This window comes from Aotus nancymaae, unplaced genomic scaffold (genome assembly GCF_030222135.1).
Source record: "Aotus nancymaae isolate 86718 unplaced genomic scaffold, 86718_ANA_hifiasm-v0.15.2.pri h1tg000058l, whole genome shotgun sequence".
NCBI classification, from domain to species: Eukaryota; Metazoa; Chordata; class Mammalia; order Primates; family Aotidae; genus Aotus; species Aotus nancymaae.
In genome coordinates this window covers 51319568-51337138 of record NW_026988472.1, presented here as the reverse complement: position 1 = coordinate 51337138, position 17571 = coordinate 51319568, and the positions used below count along the sequence as shown (strand labels likewise).

The 17571-nt window shown below is 36.3% G+C and overlaps 1 protein-coding gene across 5 annotated transcripts in view; it reads left to right on the top strand.

Moving 5' to 3' along the window:
* The window catches only part of STS (steroid sulfatase), a 527011-nt gene that overhangs the window by 240158 nt on the left and 269282 nt on the right, over positions 1-17571 (top strand). Inside the window, exon 14 of one of the 5 annotated variants that reach the window (XM_021674434.2) lies at positions 17135-17183. The exons of the other annotated variants lie outside the window; for them this stretch is intronic. Coding sequence (XP_021530109.1) covers positions 17135-17145 — 11 coding nt within the window. The 3' untranslated portion in view covers positions 17146-17183. Of the gene's footprint in view, positions 1-17134; positions 17184-17571 lie in introns of those variants that run through there. 5 annotated transcript variants of the gene reach the window in all.

Genomic DNA, 17571 nt, shown 5'->3' with positions numbered 1-17571 from the left:
TAGAAAACTAATTGGGTACTATGCCTATCACCTGGGTGATGAAATAATCTGTACACCAAACCCCCATGATGTACAATTTATATATATAATAAACCTGCACATGTACCCCTGAACCTAAAATAAAATTTTAAAAAGACCCCCCCCAGCAGTGATCTTTGGAAGTCATTATTTTTTATTCTTATTTTACAGGTGGGAAGTGGTGGTCACAAGTGTCTTGACTGTCTCAAGGTCATTGAGTTAATGAGGTATCTTAAACCCAGATAGGTTTGACCTAAACATCCATGATCTCTGATAAATCTGTGTTATCAAACTGGTATTGTTAAGGCCTTGTAAGCCTATTCATTAAGCCATGAAGCCAGCAAGGCTCATTCTGAAAACTTTTCCACATTATAACAAATTCTTCCCTCTTAGTTTGCACTACATCAGTGGGTTCTCAACCAGTGGCAATGTGGCCCCACCTATCTCTACCATTGGCCAGGAGACATTTGGAAATGTCTGAAGACACTTCTGGTTGTCATACCTGGGGGTCAGGGCTGCTACTTACATCTAATAGATAGAGACCAGAGATGCTGCTAAATATCCCACAATGCACAGCACCTCTCCAAACCTCCTTAGCACAGAATTATCTGGCCACAAATGCCAGCAGAGCCAATGTTAGTAAAGGCTGAGAAACTCCATGCTACACTTTGACTTAATAAACTGTTTCTCAAACATTATTTTTAGAAAAAGCAAAAAAAAAACAAATCCCGTTGCTATACTGCTCTAGTTCTATGGATATAAATACTGCATTCAGCACTGATAGCCATAGCATTTAATCTAGTTCATTTTTATGATTCTTGCCTCCTATGCCTTTTCAACTCTTTGTCTATATGTCTTTCCTCTGGGTAAGTGTTGTGCTGCTACAAATTTGTTTATTGTTGCTTGTTATTTTTCTGTGTTTCGCTATTTATTCTGCAGCTCTGGGATACTTATAAGGGGTGCTATATAAAATAAATAACAATAATGACGACGTTCACAGTACTTATCCCCGGCAATTTTGAGAGCATCATGAAAGAAGACACCGAGAAACAAATGACAAAGGAGTTAGTTTGCATTTTTGCATTTTGCCTATAAATAAGCACAGACCAGCTTCCCTCTGCCGTGAAATATTCATAGATTACTTTTTCAGGGTAAGTTTGCAATAAGTGCTTGAATGTGTTTCACCCTTGGATACATTCAATTTGTCTTCATTTTGCAGTTTATTCTGTTAATTAGAAAAGGTTATAAGATTAATAACTAGTCATTGCTAATGCATTCAATAGACTGAACATTGAGTGTGATGAGGGGTTTTCTACCCCTAAAGGGACATAAACGATCAGTTTATATGGGTCCCATCAAACCTCTGATGAAGTACACTGCACACAAAATGCGCTCAAGATTACAATGGCCTTTTGGTGATTTTCAAAACCATCCAAACATCAAAAATGCAATTATATTCCATGTGCATAATAAATTAATTATCTTGGGAGGGTCTGAATGCTATTAATTGAGATAGAGCGAACTGTGTGAGTGGGACTCTAGTTTAAGATGTATAACAACAATTATAAATGTATTCAAAACACCAAAACTTTATACTTATGTAGGGTTTTACCATTGTCAAAGGATTTTCACGTAGATGCATTTTCATTTTCACAACCAGGTCATGCTTAAAAAAAATTTATAGCAATTAAAAATGTGATCCAACCTCATGAAGTAGGTAGAAAACTGGAAAAAAACCATTTCTAGTGACTTTGAGTCCATTCCTCTTTATATTAGAAACCACCCATTTCTGGGGAGAAAAGAATATTAACAAAATTATAGAGCTTGGGCATAGCATATGACAAGTCATTCAGTAAAGAGAAAGTTATTTATGGATTCAGAGGTTTGACAGAAAAAAAAAAAAAAAAACTTCTGCTGAAATGATGATACTCTCATCCATTCAGCTGAACTCCTGCCTGGTCTACAGATGACTTTGAGGACTTTAGGCAGAAATACAGAAGAAGGTTTGGGTAATTGATGTCCAGTAGCTTGACCATAGGTTTAAAAGCACCCTGGGGCAAGCAATCAATGGAAGGTACTTCGCAAAGAAACCACAGAGAGCTTGCTTTGTCTCTAACCATCTTCTGAGGGATTTTGTCTGGTCATTTTTTCTCCTAATACAACCTCAAATCAACAGAAAAGGTGCGAGACTAGTAAAACAAAACAAAACAACCCAAAAAACTCCTGTCCTGTGAACACTTTACTTAGATTTACCAATCATAAACATTTTGACCAGGCTTTTTACTCTCTCCCCCCCCCCCGTGTGTGTGTGTGTGTGTGTGTGTGTGTATTTACACACTTTTTTTCTGAACCATTTGGGACCAAGTTATAGACATTATGCCCCTTTACTTATAAATACTTCTGGTATATTTCCTAAGAACTAGACACTTTCTTTCCTAACTCCAGTGCAAATATCAAAATCAGGACATTCAGCATTCCTAGAATGTCATTATCTAATCCACAATTCACATTCAAATTTTCTCAGTTGTCTCCATCATGTCTTTTAAATCTTCTCCAATCCCTTCTTCAATTCTAGCACCCACACCTTGTTCATGCATTGTATCTAGTTGCCATGGATACTTAGTCTTCTTTAATGTAGACAAGTTTCTCCGACTTCCTTTCTCTTTTATGACTTTGATATTTTGATACTTTGAATTGTAGCTATGTCCCTCTCAGGAGTGCTGCATCAGGAGACATGTGATGTCAATTTGTCCCCTTACTGGTGATGTAAACCTGGATCTCTTGCCTAAGGCATCATCTGACAGATTTCTCCAGTGTAAAAGAATGAGTTTTCCTTTTGTAATGAATAAGTAATTTGTCCTAAGGTGCTTTGAGATATAGCTCCTGAGAAATGGCTCATTCATGGTGGGAACAGAAAACGCACAAGATGATTTTCAACACCTTGCTGTTCCAGAATGTAACAAGTACACAAATAATGACAGAGAAATGACAAAGGATGCAGGAGCTGTTGTGAAGGAACTCCTACTAGCCTAACCTGGCACAAGTTGAGCATCAAAATAAGTAATGACAGGAAGGGATTATAACTCATTGAATGAAATAAGAGCCCATGAGTCTAGGCTGATAAGCTTAGATACATGAATAAATAAAGAGGAGGAAGAAAATTATTTTCTGAAAATCAAGAAAACAATGTAGAAGGAATGATGGAATTAGGAAAGTCACCATTTAATGATCCCTAGTTGTTTAAAATAGAATGAAAGGCAAAGGGAGGGAGGGAAATAGAGAGAGAGAGAAAGAGGGAGGGAGGGAGGGAGAGAGGAAGGGAGATACAGAGAAAGAGAAAGAAGGATGGAGGGGGAAAATAGAGAGGGAGGGATAGAGGGAGGGAGAGACAGACAGAGAGAGAGAGGGAGAATAAGCAACAGAACATGTCACATGACCCCAAAACTAGAATTTCTAGAGAATCCTAACTTGTGACCCAAGGCATTTCACTTCAGTGTGGTGCTAGGCCATGCAGCTTCTGAAGTCTTTCCAAATTTCTAACCTCATGTAAACCATGGTTACCTGAAATTGTCTTTTTCCAGCAACCTGAAGGACCATCCCTGGCAAAAAAAAAAGGAAGAACAAAAACAAAAAACAAGGTAGAGAAATGGATTTAGCAAGTTTTACAATGCTTGTCATATGACAGAAACACATTTTTAAAAAAAGGTATTTACTAAATCTTTAGTTATTCAGAAATTTAAGCTATCTAGAACATGGCATGCTGTGCTCATTTCTAGAGGAAAAAGGTTTCACTGTCAAGTTACCCTGGGAAGTAGAGATGATAGATGTTCAGTAAGTGAACTTGAGCTCTGTCTTACAGTCTGAGAAGTCTATTTTTCCTGTCTCTCCCACAATGCCACTTCACCATGCCCTCCAAACTCTGCTGTTCTTATAATATGACAGTAGAAATCACAAGTTTATAAGCTAATTTGTCGAAAGGAAAAGCAAAATGAACAAATAAAAGTGTTTTTCATAATCCTGGCATATCCAGTTCTTTACTCAAAAGCTCAGGTCTGGTCCATGAAAATATATTTCCCCTATCATGAAATGTCTATTATACTGTATTAACCTATTAATAAAATTTGTTGCCACCAATGACATATGTTTCAAGTAAAGGAAAATAAAAATTGAATTAGTTTACCATCAATATGTTGTATTAAATATCAACACCTTACTCCTCTACTTATGTAGCAAATCTAATATGGTTTTGTCAATCTAATCCAAGTGTAATTTAAAAAATTTGCAACCCTGCTGTATTAGTTTGTTCTCACATTGCTATAAAGACATACCTGAGACTGGATAATTTATAAAAAAGAGGTCTAATTGGCTCATGGTTCTGTGGACCATACAGGCTTCTGCTTCTGGCAAGGCCTCAGGAAACTTACAATCATGGTGGAAGGTGAAGGGGAAGCAAACATGTCTTGCATGGTGGGAGCAAGAGGAAGAGAGAGTGAGGAAGGAGGCACCACACACTTTGAAACAACCAGATCTCATGAGAACTCTATCATGAGACAGCATTAGAGGGACGGTGCTAAACCATTAGAAACCACCCCCATGATTCAATCACCTACCACTAGGCCCCACCTTCAACATTGGTGATTACAATTTAACATGAGATTTGCATGGGGATACAGAGCAAAACCGTATCACCTGGCACCTGACTTTAATTATTCATGATGGCTTGAGACCCAGAGAAACTCTAAAGGATGTTGCAATCCATGTTGTATCCATAGCAATATTACTGAGGTCAGCTGCAGGTAGAGGTGTGACTAGGTCAGGAATCTTCATCAGTAATTGTCATGGAGCAGACATTTTGCTAGGTATTGAAGATACATATGGTCTCCTACCTTGATAATCTGAAAATTCAGTAGATGAGCTTTCCAGAAATGTAGATCTTACTTGTGGGGACATCATCCAGTGTCCCTGCTCCATCAGACCCTCATGCCCATTAAGTTTGTCCATGACTCTGAGGTTCTCCCAGGAGCCCCCTGACTCATCTCTGAACTACACACCACCAGTACCCTATGTGTCTCTTGATTTTGTACTTCCTCTAGAACCCATGCTCAATCATCTCAACCCCTGTGTGAATATCATCATTGCCACAGCTTTGAATGTTCCTGTCCATATGCCCAGTCACCAAGTGGGAGACCTTGGACTCATTGTTGATGTCTCCTACCTTTCTTCTAACTCCCTTCTCCTTCCTTTCCTGCAGTGGCTGCATTGCATGTCATCAAACCCATGAGATTGATTCTTTTCTTACTGTTTTCTTTGTGTAGAATGCATGGTCTTGTGTCGTGAATTGTTCATGTGTCCATTTCTCCTTGGAGACTGTAAGCTTGTTGTGTGGGTCCTCAATAAATCTTGAAATAGCAAATGCATATTATCTACCAGTAATCCTTTGAACAAGGCATCCAGAAGCAATAATTCATTTTTTCTTGGAAGTGATTTTTTAAAAAATGTTTTTGCTTGTTATTAATAATTTGGAGGTGACTACCATATGGTACATAATTTCAGAAAACAGATGTAACACATGTGCTAAATACTAATGGCTTGATTTCAGAATTATTTTGTGTCATTATGTTTAAGGGTCTGATTTGCTTTGCAGGGTATTTGCATTTGTGTAATCCTCAGTCAGATTGTATGAAATGTTTCCAACATACTCATACCACATACTTACCAGGTAATTAAAAAATTTAAAACACTGTAAATTTAAATTGAAAAGGGGCCAGGCATGGTGGCTCACATCTGTAATCCCAGCACTTTAGAAGGCTGTGGTGGGAGGATTGCTTGAAGTCAGGAGTTGGAGAGCAGCCTAGGTAACATAGCAAGACCCCATATCTACAAAAAATAAAAAGACTAGCTGAACATGCTGACTTGCTCCTCTAGACCTAGCTACTTGAGTGGCTGAAGTGGGAGGATTGCTTGAGCCCAAGTTTGAGGCTGCAGTGAGCTGTGATCACACCACTGCACTCCAGCCTGAGCAACAGAGCGAGATGCTTTCTATAATTAATTAATTACTTTAATTAACTGAAAAGGTACAACATTTTTTAAAGGTGGGAAAGTGACTTCTAGTAATGTTCTGTTCATTAGTAGAATACTATAAGTATCTTTTTAAAAAGGAAATATCACACTGATTTTGGAAATATATATTTTTAATATTCTGACATCGGTAAAAAATGTTTAAAAGTTTTTACGTAATAGGTAATAGTATCACCTTAATTGAATGTTATTTTTTCTGGCTATTTTATACTTTACATATCAGAGTAATATTTAGAAATGTTCTTTATGGTAACCAGAAATTGGTATTATCTTCTTTATCCCATCATTGATGTGCAGTTGAGTTTGCAGAAATAAAGCAAACAATATGATAGTTTTTCATGGTCTGCTTATTGTGGAAAGGAACTGGAGTTTGTGGTGAGGTCGCCTTAAATTACTAGTAAATACTACTTAGCTACTGACTTTTCTTCCCCCACATCGAGTTCATACTCAATACAGACTCATGATAGTTTTGATATCTCAAAAGAAAAATTTCCACCATAATTGTTCATATTTTCAAAACCGTTTCTCTAGTCTCACATATTTTTAATAGATAACATTTTTTAAAAATTTTGTGGGCACATAGTAAGGATATATATTTATGGAGTACATAATATGTTTTGATATAGGCATGCAATGTATAAAAATCACATAATGGTAATTGGAGTATCCATCCCCTCAAGCACTTATCCTTTCTGTTACAAAAAATCCAGTTATACCCTTTTAGTTATTTTAAAATTTACAATTAAATTATTTTGACTGTAGTTACCCTGTTGTATTATCAAATACCAGATACTAATAATCACATCATGGAGAATGCAGTATCTGTTCCCTCAAACATTTACTTTTTGTATTACAAACTATTTGACTGTACTCTTTCAGTTATTTTTAAATGTACAATTAACATATTATTGACTATATCACCCTGTTGTGCCATCTTATTCATTCTTTCTATATTTTTGTACCCATTAACCACCCCTACCTCACCTCACACCACTACCCTTCCCAGCTGCTGGTAACCATCCTTCTACTCTCTATCTCCATGAGTTTAATTATTTTGATTTTTAGATCCCACAAATAAGAACATGCCATGTTTGTCTTTCTGTGCCTAGCTTCTTTCATTTAACATAATGATCTCCAGTTCTATCCATGTTGTTGCAAATGACAGGCTCTCATTTAGATAAGAACTTTACAATCAGCCTGTCAAAATTCATAAAAAATCCTTTTGGACTTCCAATTGTGATTGCACTGAATATATAGGTTGGTTTTGGAGAAATGTTTTATTTATAATATTAAGTCTGGAAACACATTATACTTCTCCATATCAGTCTTCTTTTAAAAATGCCAATAAAGCTTTATAGGTTTGACTGCCTCTCCACAATTAATTCCTTCTATTTGTTGCCTCTTGGAGTAATTTTGAATCACTCTAACACCATAGCTGTGTTCTGTTTCATGTAGGTGTGTTTGCTTTCAGTCTTTCTGGGATCTGTTGAAATTCCTGGTCTGTTGATAATACTCTTTATCTTTCTTGCTATGATGGTTTCTGGAAGGAAGGAGTGTTTTTCTTTTTTAATATAGTTTCTGGCACTTTATTGGATTTGTTGCAGGAGGGAACACGGCCGCATGTGCTCCCTTCTGCTTCTTGATCCCATTTCTTAGGTTTGCATGGTGTATGTGTGAGACAGACAAACAGTTTGCAAATAGTGAAACCAACACATCAAGGACAGAGACAACTAGGGAGCAAGCTGAAAACTTAGATCAGAAGTCATGTTGATAAAGAAGAGGTGAAAGATTGTTTTAATTACTAGAGTATCTTAGCATTCTCTCAAACAACATGGGTGATATGGTTTGGCTGTGTCCCCACCCAAATCTCATCTTGAATTGTAGTTCCCATAATTCCCATGTGTCGTTGGTGGGACCAGGTGGAGATAATTGAATCATGGAGTGGTTACCCTCATGCTGTCGTCATAATAATGAGTGAGTTCTCATGAGAGCTGATGGTTTTAAAAGGGGCTTCCCCCTCTGCTCAGCACTCACTTCTCTTACCTGCTGCCATGTATGATGTGCCTGTTTCACCTTCCGGCATGACTGTAAGTTTCCTGAGGCCTCCTTAGCCATGAAGACCTGAGAGTCAATTAAACCTCTTTTATTTGTAAATTACTCAGTCTCTGGTATGTCTTCATAGCAGAATGAAACAGACTAATACAATGGATAATCTTCAGTCTTGGTTAAGAAAATCAATATGTCACCAAAGGGAAAGAAATCAAGAAGGAAAAGTTTGAGAACACAACATTAGGTCCCAGCCCATACCTGAGGGGACGGTACCACAAGAGAGTATGAATATCAGGAGGTGGGGATCACTGGAAGCCATCTTAGAAGGCTGCCTTCCATAGATGCCTACTCTGACTCATTAAATGTCAAAATTAGGACCAGAAAATTAAGTGAATTGATCGAAGTTTTACAGCAGGATAGGAAAAGTGCAAAGAATAGAACCCTTTACCTTTGCAATTTGCCCAAAATCCACTTACTGCCTTTCACCTTTTGGCATACGTGGGTCCAACTATTGTGGCAGGATGCTAACTACTTAGCACAAACTTATCCATGCATGGATTTCCTTCTGACTTCCAACTTTAGAATCACAGCGTGTAGAAAAAAATTAAGTGGATTGCCCACACTCCTGTTCCATTTGCTGTCAGTGAATAGATCCTACATGCATTCATGACCTTCAAAACACAATGGCAGCAAAGAGATGAAAAAAAAATTTTTTTAATGTTCTTCTATGTCAATTTTACAAAACACAGACTGTCACTGCCTGGAGTGATAACCTTGAAATCTGAGTCACAGATCTGCAAACCTATTCAGCTGCATGGTTTCCAGGTAGTCTGAAATTACAATGCTTTTATTTTTTTTTCCAACATTCAAAAACCCTTTTATGATTGCTTTAAAGTCAAACACTGCCTTGTTTTCTGAGGATGTGGCTTACTTGTTTTTCTTCTAGAGTCATGTAATCCTCCTTCTTTAAAGAGGACTGTGTTCGGGAAATGACAAGTTCCCAGATGTGATGTAGACTAACCTTAGAGGTGGCCATGTCCAAAGCCTTGTAATAGTGTTGATACAAAATTTCTATTTCCTTAGGTAAGATTTCCGTAACATAAAATGAGATTTAGCCCCATTTTGTGGAAAACTAAGCAGTTAAGCTTCCTGTTCACTGGATATTGGTGTTTCATTCTCTGAGTCCAACAGTGGAAAATGCCAAGTGGAAGAACAGGGTTGAATCATTTGGGAATTTCACGCAGTTTTATTTTCTACTACATACCTCTTGAAAGGAGCTGTAAAAATGATTCCTGTAAGTAATATTTTGTCAATTCACAATATTTCCTCCTATTCTTCTTCCTATCACGACTGCTGACTTACTCCTGCCATTAGCACATTCTCATAATTACTGCGCCTATTATGAATGCATACTAAGTACCATGTCTGGGATAAAGTGTGGGAATACTAAGCCAAATTACATATTCTCTTTCCTTCAGAGAGAAGAGACTCTTTGTTTCTATAACAGAGAGAGGAAATTACCAAATAAAATGCAATGGGAGAAATTGTAGGAAATATGAGCTTGTTGCAATGTAGGAGTGAGTTGTTGCAGTCAGCTAGATGAAGAAAAGAAACATTCTGGAAAAGAAAACTAAATTATTTTTTGAATATTTTTATGGAACATTTAAAGAAGTAGTGTTATTTCTATATAACTGGCAAAAGCAGTACGTACTAATTAAAAAGTACACAGAGACCAGGGCATGCAAGGCACTGTGTGCAAAGGCAAGAAGATTGAATTTTATCCTGGAAATGATTGAGGGACAGAAAACCTCAGAAATAATTCCAGAGAAGACTAATATTTAACGGGAAATGACAAAATGGAGTGCACATTGAAAAGATGAAGAATGGTTGGACAGGGAGTTTGGAGATAACCTCTAAGACATGATGGCACAAAGGCAGAGAGAGGCAGGCAGAATGTAGAAGGCTCTATTTCTTTAAAGATATTCATGCAATCATGAGTTTTTGGGAGGATGGTCTTAAGGGGCACAGGAGCAGATGTTAGGGTTAATAAGCCCAGGCTCACTAGGGTCTGATGGAAGACCTGGCTCCATAAAGTTCAGGTCCCCAAGCATTTCACACTCCAGGTAGGAGCAAAATGGTAATAGAATAAATCTTTCCCCATAATCAACCCCTAGAAGACTGCGAGTTGTTTAGATGCAAAGTAGAGAGAGGTTAAATTACACGTCATATTTCCCCAGAATCTGTGATGCACTGTTGGTCAATTCAGCACAGTTAATAGACAAATAAAAAAAACACTCAACCAAGAATGTTATCAGAGAAATATATTAACCTTAACAATGCTTGTATAAATTAAAAGAAACATGGAAAACTTTTAAAAATATTTTTTCTTTAAAAATTATTTTAAAAGAAATTCTTATTTAAAAATTTTTGTTAAAGATGACATGAATATCATGCAATAATTAACTGAATTAATTCAAACATGATCTACTTTCAACCTCATTTTCCAAACAATATTTCCTAAAAGTATCTTTTGTTTCACATCATTTTGATTCAAGGAATCCAATGAAGTTATTAATTTCATATGAAAATGGAAATGCATACAATGAAAACTTAGTTGATAAGTAAAGGTGTTCAGAATGATAGTAGTATGTCATCACTTACATTCCTGAGAAAAAGTCATTTAGTTAGGATGTATTATCATTGTTTTCATACACTGCTGGAGGTATTTCCTAAAATTTTCTTTATTCTTCTTTAATTTGTTGAGCAACAGGGGCTCATAAGTGTTCCTTTTCATCCTGCCTTATTAGGTACTAGAATGGAGATTATGTTAGTCTCATGAAATGATTTATTGAATGTTCCCTTCTCTGTTCTCCCTAAGAGTTCAAATAAAATTAGAACGATTTGTTCTTTCAGTGCTTTGTAGATCTCATTGATGAAACCATGTGGATCAAGCATTATCTTTCTTGAAATATTTGGAATTCAATTTTCTTTTTTTTATTATTATACTTTAAGTTCTGGGGTACATGTGCAGATCATACAGGATTGTTTCATAGGTATACACTTGCCATGGTGGTTTACTGCATCTATCCACCCATCATCTACATTAGGTATTTCTCCTAATGTTATGCCTCCCCAATCCCCCCACCCTCTGCTATCCCTCCCCTAGTTCTCCCATCCCCCAACAGGCCCCAGTGTGTGATGTTCCCCTCCTTGTGTTCATGTGTTCTCATTGTTCAACAACCATTTATGAGTAAGAACATGCAGTGTTCAGTTTTCTGTTCTTGTGTCAGTTTGCTGAGAATGATGGTTTCCAGTTTCATCCATGTCCCTGCAAAGGACATGAACTCATCCTTTTATCTATTACTCTGCATAGAATTCCATGGTGTATATGTGCCACATTTTCTTTATCCAGTCTATCATTGATGGGCATTTGGGTTGGTTCCAAGTCTTTGCTATTGTAAACAGTGCTGCAATAAACATGTGTGCATGTGTCTTTATAATAAAATGATTTATAATCCTTTGGGTATATACCCAGTAATGGGATTGCTGGGTCAAATGGTATTTCTTTTTCTAGGTCCTTGAGGAATTGCCACACTATCTTAATGAATACATGCCCTGAGACTTTCCATGTATCCCCTCAGTTTTTAAGTTACATCTTTCTGGGGATTTATTGGCTTCATGTTTTTACTATTATCTTTTTAATGTAGTAAGATTTTATGGTGCTCTGTTTTTCATTTCTAATGTTGGTTATTTCTATCTTCTCTCCTTCCCTACCTATTAATCAGGCTTGATAATTTGTTGATTTCATTGGACTTTTTGAAGAATCCATTTTTGGTTTTTTCAGTTCTCCCTATAGAATATATATTTTTTCTATTTAATTAATTTCTTCTCTTATCTTACATTTCCTTCCTTCTACCATCTTCTTGATTTTTTTTTATTTTTTAACTTTCTAAGATGTGATGTGTTTCCTAATTTTTTTTGTTAATATACAGTTACCCTAGATATTGATCTAGATACATCTAAAACATTTGATATGAATTTTTTCATATCATTCATTTAAAAAATATTTTCCAACTTCCATTTTACTTTCTTCATTTGCTTGTGGATAATGGAGAATTTTTAAAAATTTCCAAACATATAGGGTTTCAAAGTCAGAGATCTGCATTGTGTATTTTCAATCTTTTGATATATCTGAAGACTTGTGTTTTGGTGCAGTGTATCATCAATTTAACTGAAAGTTTTAGGCATGGCTGCACAGAGTGTGTACTTTTCCATTTGTAGTGCAATAATCGATATATGTCCGTTAAGTCAAAGGTGCTAACTGAATCATTCTAATCTCCTCTGTTATGAAAATTTTTGTCCGTTGGTTCTCTTAATTGCTGGAAAAGATATATTAAATTCTTTCTTGATAATTACAAATTTGTCTCTAACTTCTTTTAGTTCTGTCAGTTTTTACTTTATGTATTTTGGGGCTTTGTTATATTTTTCTCACTATGTATTTTTTTTATTCAACAATAATTCATTTATAAAATAATTATTGTTGATAGCACAAAATATTTTTTATTTAGTTTTTATTTGGTATATATGAGATTTATTTTCTTTCATCTATCTGTTTTATCTTTTTTAGATTCGTTGTCTCTATATTAGTTATTACACATTATTATTATACATTCTACATTACTATTTCTCATATTTAGTATTGAAAAGTCAGTAGTCCTTCTAACTCTACTCTACTAAGTAAAATTTGCTTCTCTGGCTCTTTAAAAAGAATTTTGTTAATGTATAATTTGTGTGCAATAAGCTGCATCCATTGAAAGTGTAAAATGAGTTGTGTTCACCCATAAAACTGCCACCAAGAACAAGACAATGACTATTCCCCAAACCCCTAAAAGTTTCTTTGTTAATTACACCATCTGCCCCAGCTCACGAAGACAACAATCTGCTTTCAGGCACTAAATATTTGCTTCAACTTCTTTTTACACTTTTATATAAGTGGAATTGTATTGTACCTCCCCGCCTGAGTCTGGCTTCTTTTACTCAATAACAAATTTGTGGTTTAGTCGTTTGTGGATCATTTGACTAGTCACTGAGTAGTATTCTGTTAAGTGAAAATCTTTCATTACTGAGTAGTACTCTGTTGAATGAAAATACCACAATGTGTCTGCCTAGTCACCTGTTGGTGGACATTCAGATTGTTTCTGATTTTTGGCTCTTGTGAATCCATTTGCTATGAAAGTTCATGTATAAGTCTAAGTGTGAACATATACTTTTATTCTCGTGAATAAACGTCCAGTAGTAGGATAGCTAGGCATATGCTTACTCGTATAAGAAACACATCATCTACAGAACACTGTTCTCTAGAGGGACTAGTTAGTGTTGATCAGTGTATTCTGGTCATAGAAGACAAATGTTTTGATTTCCAGCACCTCCAAGTCATTTTACAACCAGAGAAGTGAAGAAGCCAAGTCATTGAAAGATAGATACACATCTCATTCCTGATGGAGAAACATTGGAGCAGAGTAACCATAGGAGACAGTTTGTCTCTGTGGTCATAAGCTGCAGAGACTCAGGCTGAACAGTCTCCACGTTCAGCACCTGCAGCACAGCTTACTAACTGGATGATGCTTTGAGGCTCAGCTAACCCCCAGACATCTCTCAGGTGAGAAGCCAAGCATCTAATGGCCACCCAGCAGTCACTGAATCCTAGGGTTTATAATATCACATCCATCTGCAGGCACTTCGGATAAAGGAGGACTATTCAGATTCTTCCTTGGGATTGGGTATGATTGACATGACAGGAAAATACACTTTCCGTGATTACCGTTTATCTTTAGTTTATTATCCATATGTTTTAAGGTTATTAAATGTATGTATTTTTCATTTAGTAGACTCTTTTTAAATAACAGATTTATATTTATGGAAAAATTGAGTATATAGTATCAAGATTTCTCATATGCTGTCTTTTAGCCTTCCTCATTTCCCCCTCTTACTAATCTCTTGCATTAGTGTAGTACAGGTTTTTATGATCAATGAACTGATAATGATACATTATTATCAACTATAAAGTCCTTGGTTTACATTATGCTTTCTTCTTTGTGTTGTATAGTTCCATGGGTTTTGAAAAGTACATAATAACATTTATCCAGTATTACAGAATAAAATATTTTTAAATGTCATTTAACAAAAGAGACTTGAAAAAAGCTGACCATAAACTAAGGCAAGCCCAGAAATTACACTGTAAAAGGAAAATAGATGGAAAGGAAATCCTATCATCATAAAATCCTATTTTTCTTTTCAGTGTACTATAATATCAGATTCAAAGAGAAAGATGTAACTTTTGTTACCTATGGCAAAGATTAAGAGCATAAAACATGTTTATCTTTAAGAAAGTTACAGAAAGTAGAGAAATTTATGATCTAGGGATAGACTTACCATGTTTGAAAAATGGATTTCATGGTAGAATAAATAAGATTAGCTCTCTCATACCTTCAAGTTTAGGAGAGCAAGCTCTATGAATTTGAAGGTGACCCGCTACTAAAGTAAGGCTTGTTCATTGAGGACTGGAAGAAATTTGAAGAATGATTTTTATTTTTTCATTGGAGAATCAGCAAGAGTACTTCTTATTTAATTTGCATTTCCTTTTTCATGTAATTTTAAGACACTTGTCACCAGTATTTTCATTACTTGTTTCTTCCAAACCTGTTTTTCTCCTAAAAGTAATATCTTTCTGATTTTTTAATATTTTCTGAAATTTTTAATATATTCTGATTTTGAATATTTATATTTTAACATGATCTTACATACCCTAAATATTCTTTGACATACAAAAGTTTTTTCATGATTCATGAGTGAATTGTATATATTTATTACTTTATAAGAATGATTGTCAGTCATCCCTGCCCCCTGCCAGGGGGACATCTGGCAATTTCTGGAGAAATTCTTGTTTGTCACAACTGGAAGGGGGATGTTACTGGTATCCAGTGAGTTCCCTCCTGTCATGGAGGGATGGAGACCATGGATGCTGATAAACATCCTATAATGCCAAGGACACCCCCATAACAGAGAGTCTTGCATCCCCAAATGTATTACTGATGTTGAGAAATCCTACTTTAGAATTTTCTCTGTCTAACTCTCCCTTTGCCCCATTTCACATCTGGGGCAAGTCAGACAAACATTTTCAGGCTGAGTAGTCTCTATCAATTGTCATCCACACTTACTACTAGTCTGAGGAGACAGGTTAAGGTATTAAAGAGAAGGCATAGGACTTAGTCACCTAGAATCCTACTATATATAGCAACACAACATGTTCTAACATGAAAGAGGCAGGAGACATGATGGAGGAAGGATAACTAAGCAAGCATTCTGTTGGAGAAATAATATCTAGCTTGGAAAACTGAAGACATAAAGGATTCTGATTTTTAAAAATAAAGTAGATCATATTAAAATTCTACTTAAAGTCTTTCAAAGACTCCACTTTCAATGACTTCTCATTTTCCAAAGTCTTTCTTTCATGCCCAAATCTCAGTGAGTTCCCGCCTGTCATTCTCAGACTCCTTTTCATTATCCTTGCAGCACTCAATTTGAAGTTTTATTTCTGTTTTAAAGTATTGGATACCTCTCTCCTCCAGTAGGCTGGAGGACAATGGTATTGTCTATTTTACGTGGCACACAGCACTTTCATCCTTACCATTGTCCAGTGACCACAGGTCACTTGAAAGGGTCCTCAGAGGAGGGAGATATTCTGATGTTATTAAGGAGAAAACAACAATGTGGGCAAACACATGCAGGTGGAGCCTAGACTGCACCCACATGGAAAGGTAGGCAGAAATAGGCTCAACTTGATGACAGAGAATGCTGTTGTGGAGTTAGTATTATTACAGTGTCTTGACCACTAGGTGGAGGAATTTAGACCTAATGCGTAGGTGATAGGGACGGAAGCTCTTCAGCAGCAGTAACACACCATGGAAGCTGTTTCTGAAACCTAAAATAATCCCCCGTGGAGATTTTATCACTGAGACCTAAACTAAATGTGTAGAATCTTTGCACATTTTTGTTATGCATATCACATTCCTCCTTCAAAACCACAGTTTTTTCATGCCTTTTAGAAGGTGCATGATGTATACAAGGAATGCCAACAATGATATTCAAACCCAACCAAGCACCTTCCTCCTGGCTTAGTTTGTAGTCACAGTGTTCTCACAGCCAGTTGTTTTCTGTGGGTTGCAATGTGTTTTGGTTTTCCAGAGCCTTTCACTAAAACACGAACAGGACAAACATCAGTATCATTAGTAGTTACTTGGGTACCTTTACTATGTGAGTCATTACTTCAGTACCTTATTATAGTGATTAATTGGGTACCTTTAGTATAGTGGTTACTTGGGTACCTTTACTATAGTAGTTGTTTCTTCAGTACCTTTACTATAGTGGTTATTTGGGTTCCTCTATTATAGTGGTTCCTTGGGTACCTTTACCGTAGTAGTAGTTGTTTGGGTCCATTTACTATAGTAGTTACCGTCTCCATTCTGCTGCTTTTCCTGAGTCACTTTTTCTTCTTTTTTTCTCTTGCTGATCCCTCCTCATTCTCAAAGACTCATCCCAGTCTTTTGGGGAGCCTTTGTTGATCCTTCAGTTTTGCTCTTCCTGGGGCTCTCTTTCTTCTCATTGCTGCTCCACCATCTTGAACCTACCATTCCCATTACATACTTGACCTTATATTACATCTCTGTTCCTGTGGTATCTACTGGGCCCTGTGACTCAGTCATGCAAAAATAGTATTTTATTCAATCGTGAATCTTCATGGCTAGGCACAGCAACTGGTGCATGCTATTGAGTTAAACAGAGAGAGTGGGACAGTAAGAGAGTGTTTTTGAGAATGCTCTCTTGGACTCTCTTCAATCTTTGTATCCTGTAACTGTAATCATCCTGGATTTATTTCCTTCCAGTGTGAATCCTTTCTGCTTGAAAACCAATAAATATCCTCTTTGTCTAGATGCCCGTTGACAGAAAGTACAAGGATTAAGAAGCTGTCTCCTATAAAGCAATGCAAGGAAACCAACTACTCAACTTCTAAAATACTAATAGAGACGCCTTTTCTCGATGCCATAGAAAATACTATTCTTTACGTATTAATATACATCTCCAATATGGAAGATTATTTACAAGCTGTCACATTAATAATAAATAATATATTTTCATTATTTGCCTCCAAATCCTTGAGTTTCAAATTAACAACATTTGAAGGAGACCTGTTCGCACAAATGAAATTTGAATTGTAGATAAAGTGACACTCTGGAAGGGTTAGGTCACATTGTTGCTTTTCAGCACTACCAAGATGTAATTTATGTAGTGTCATTGTGAACAGAGAACCCTAATGGCTTTTTAATTATTCTCAACTTCAAAGAGTAAATGAGAGAGACCAGTTCCCAG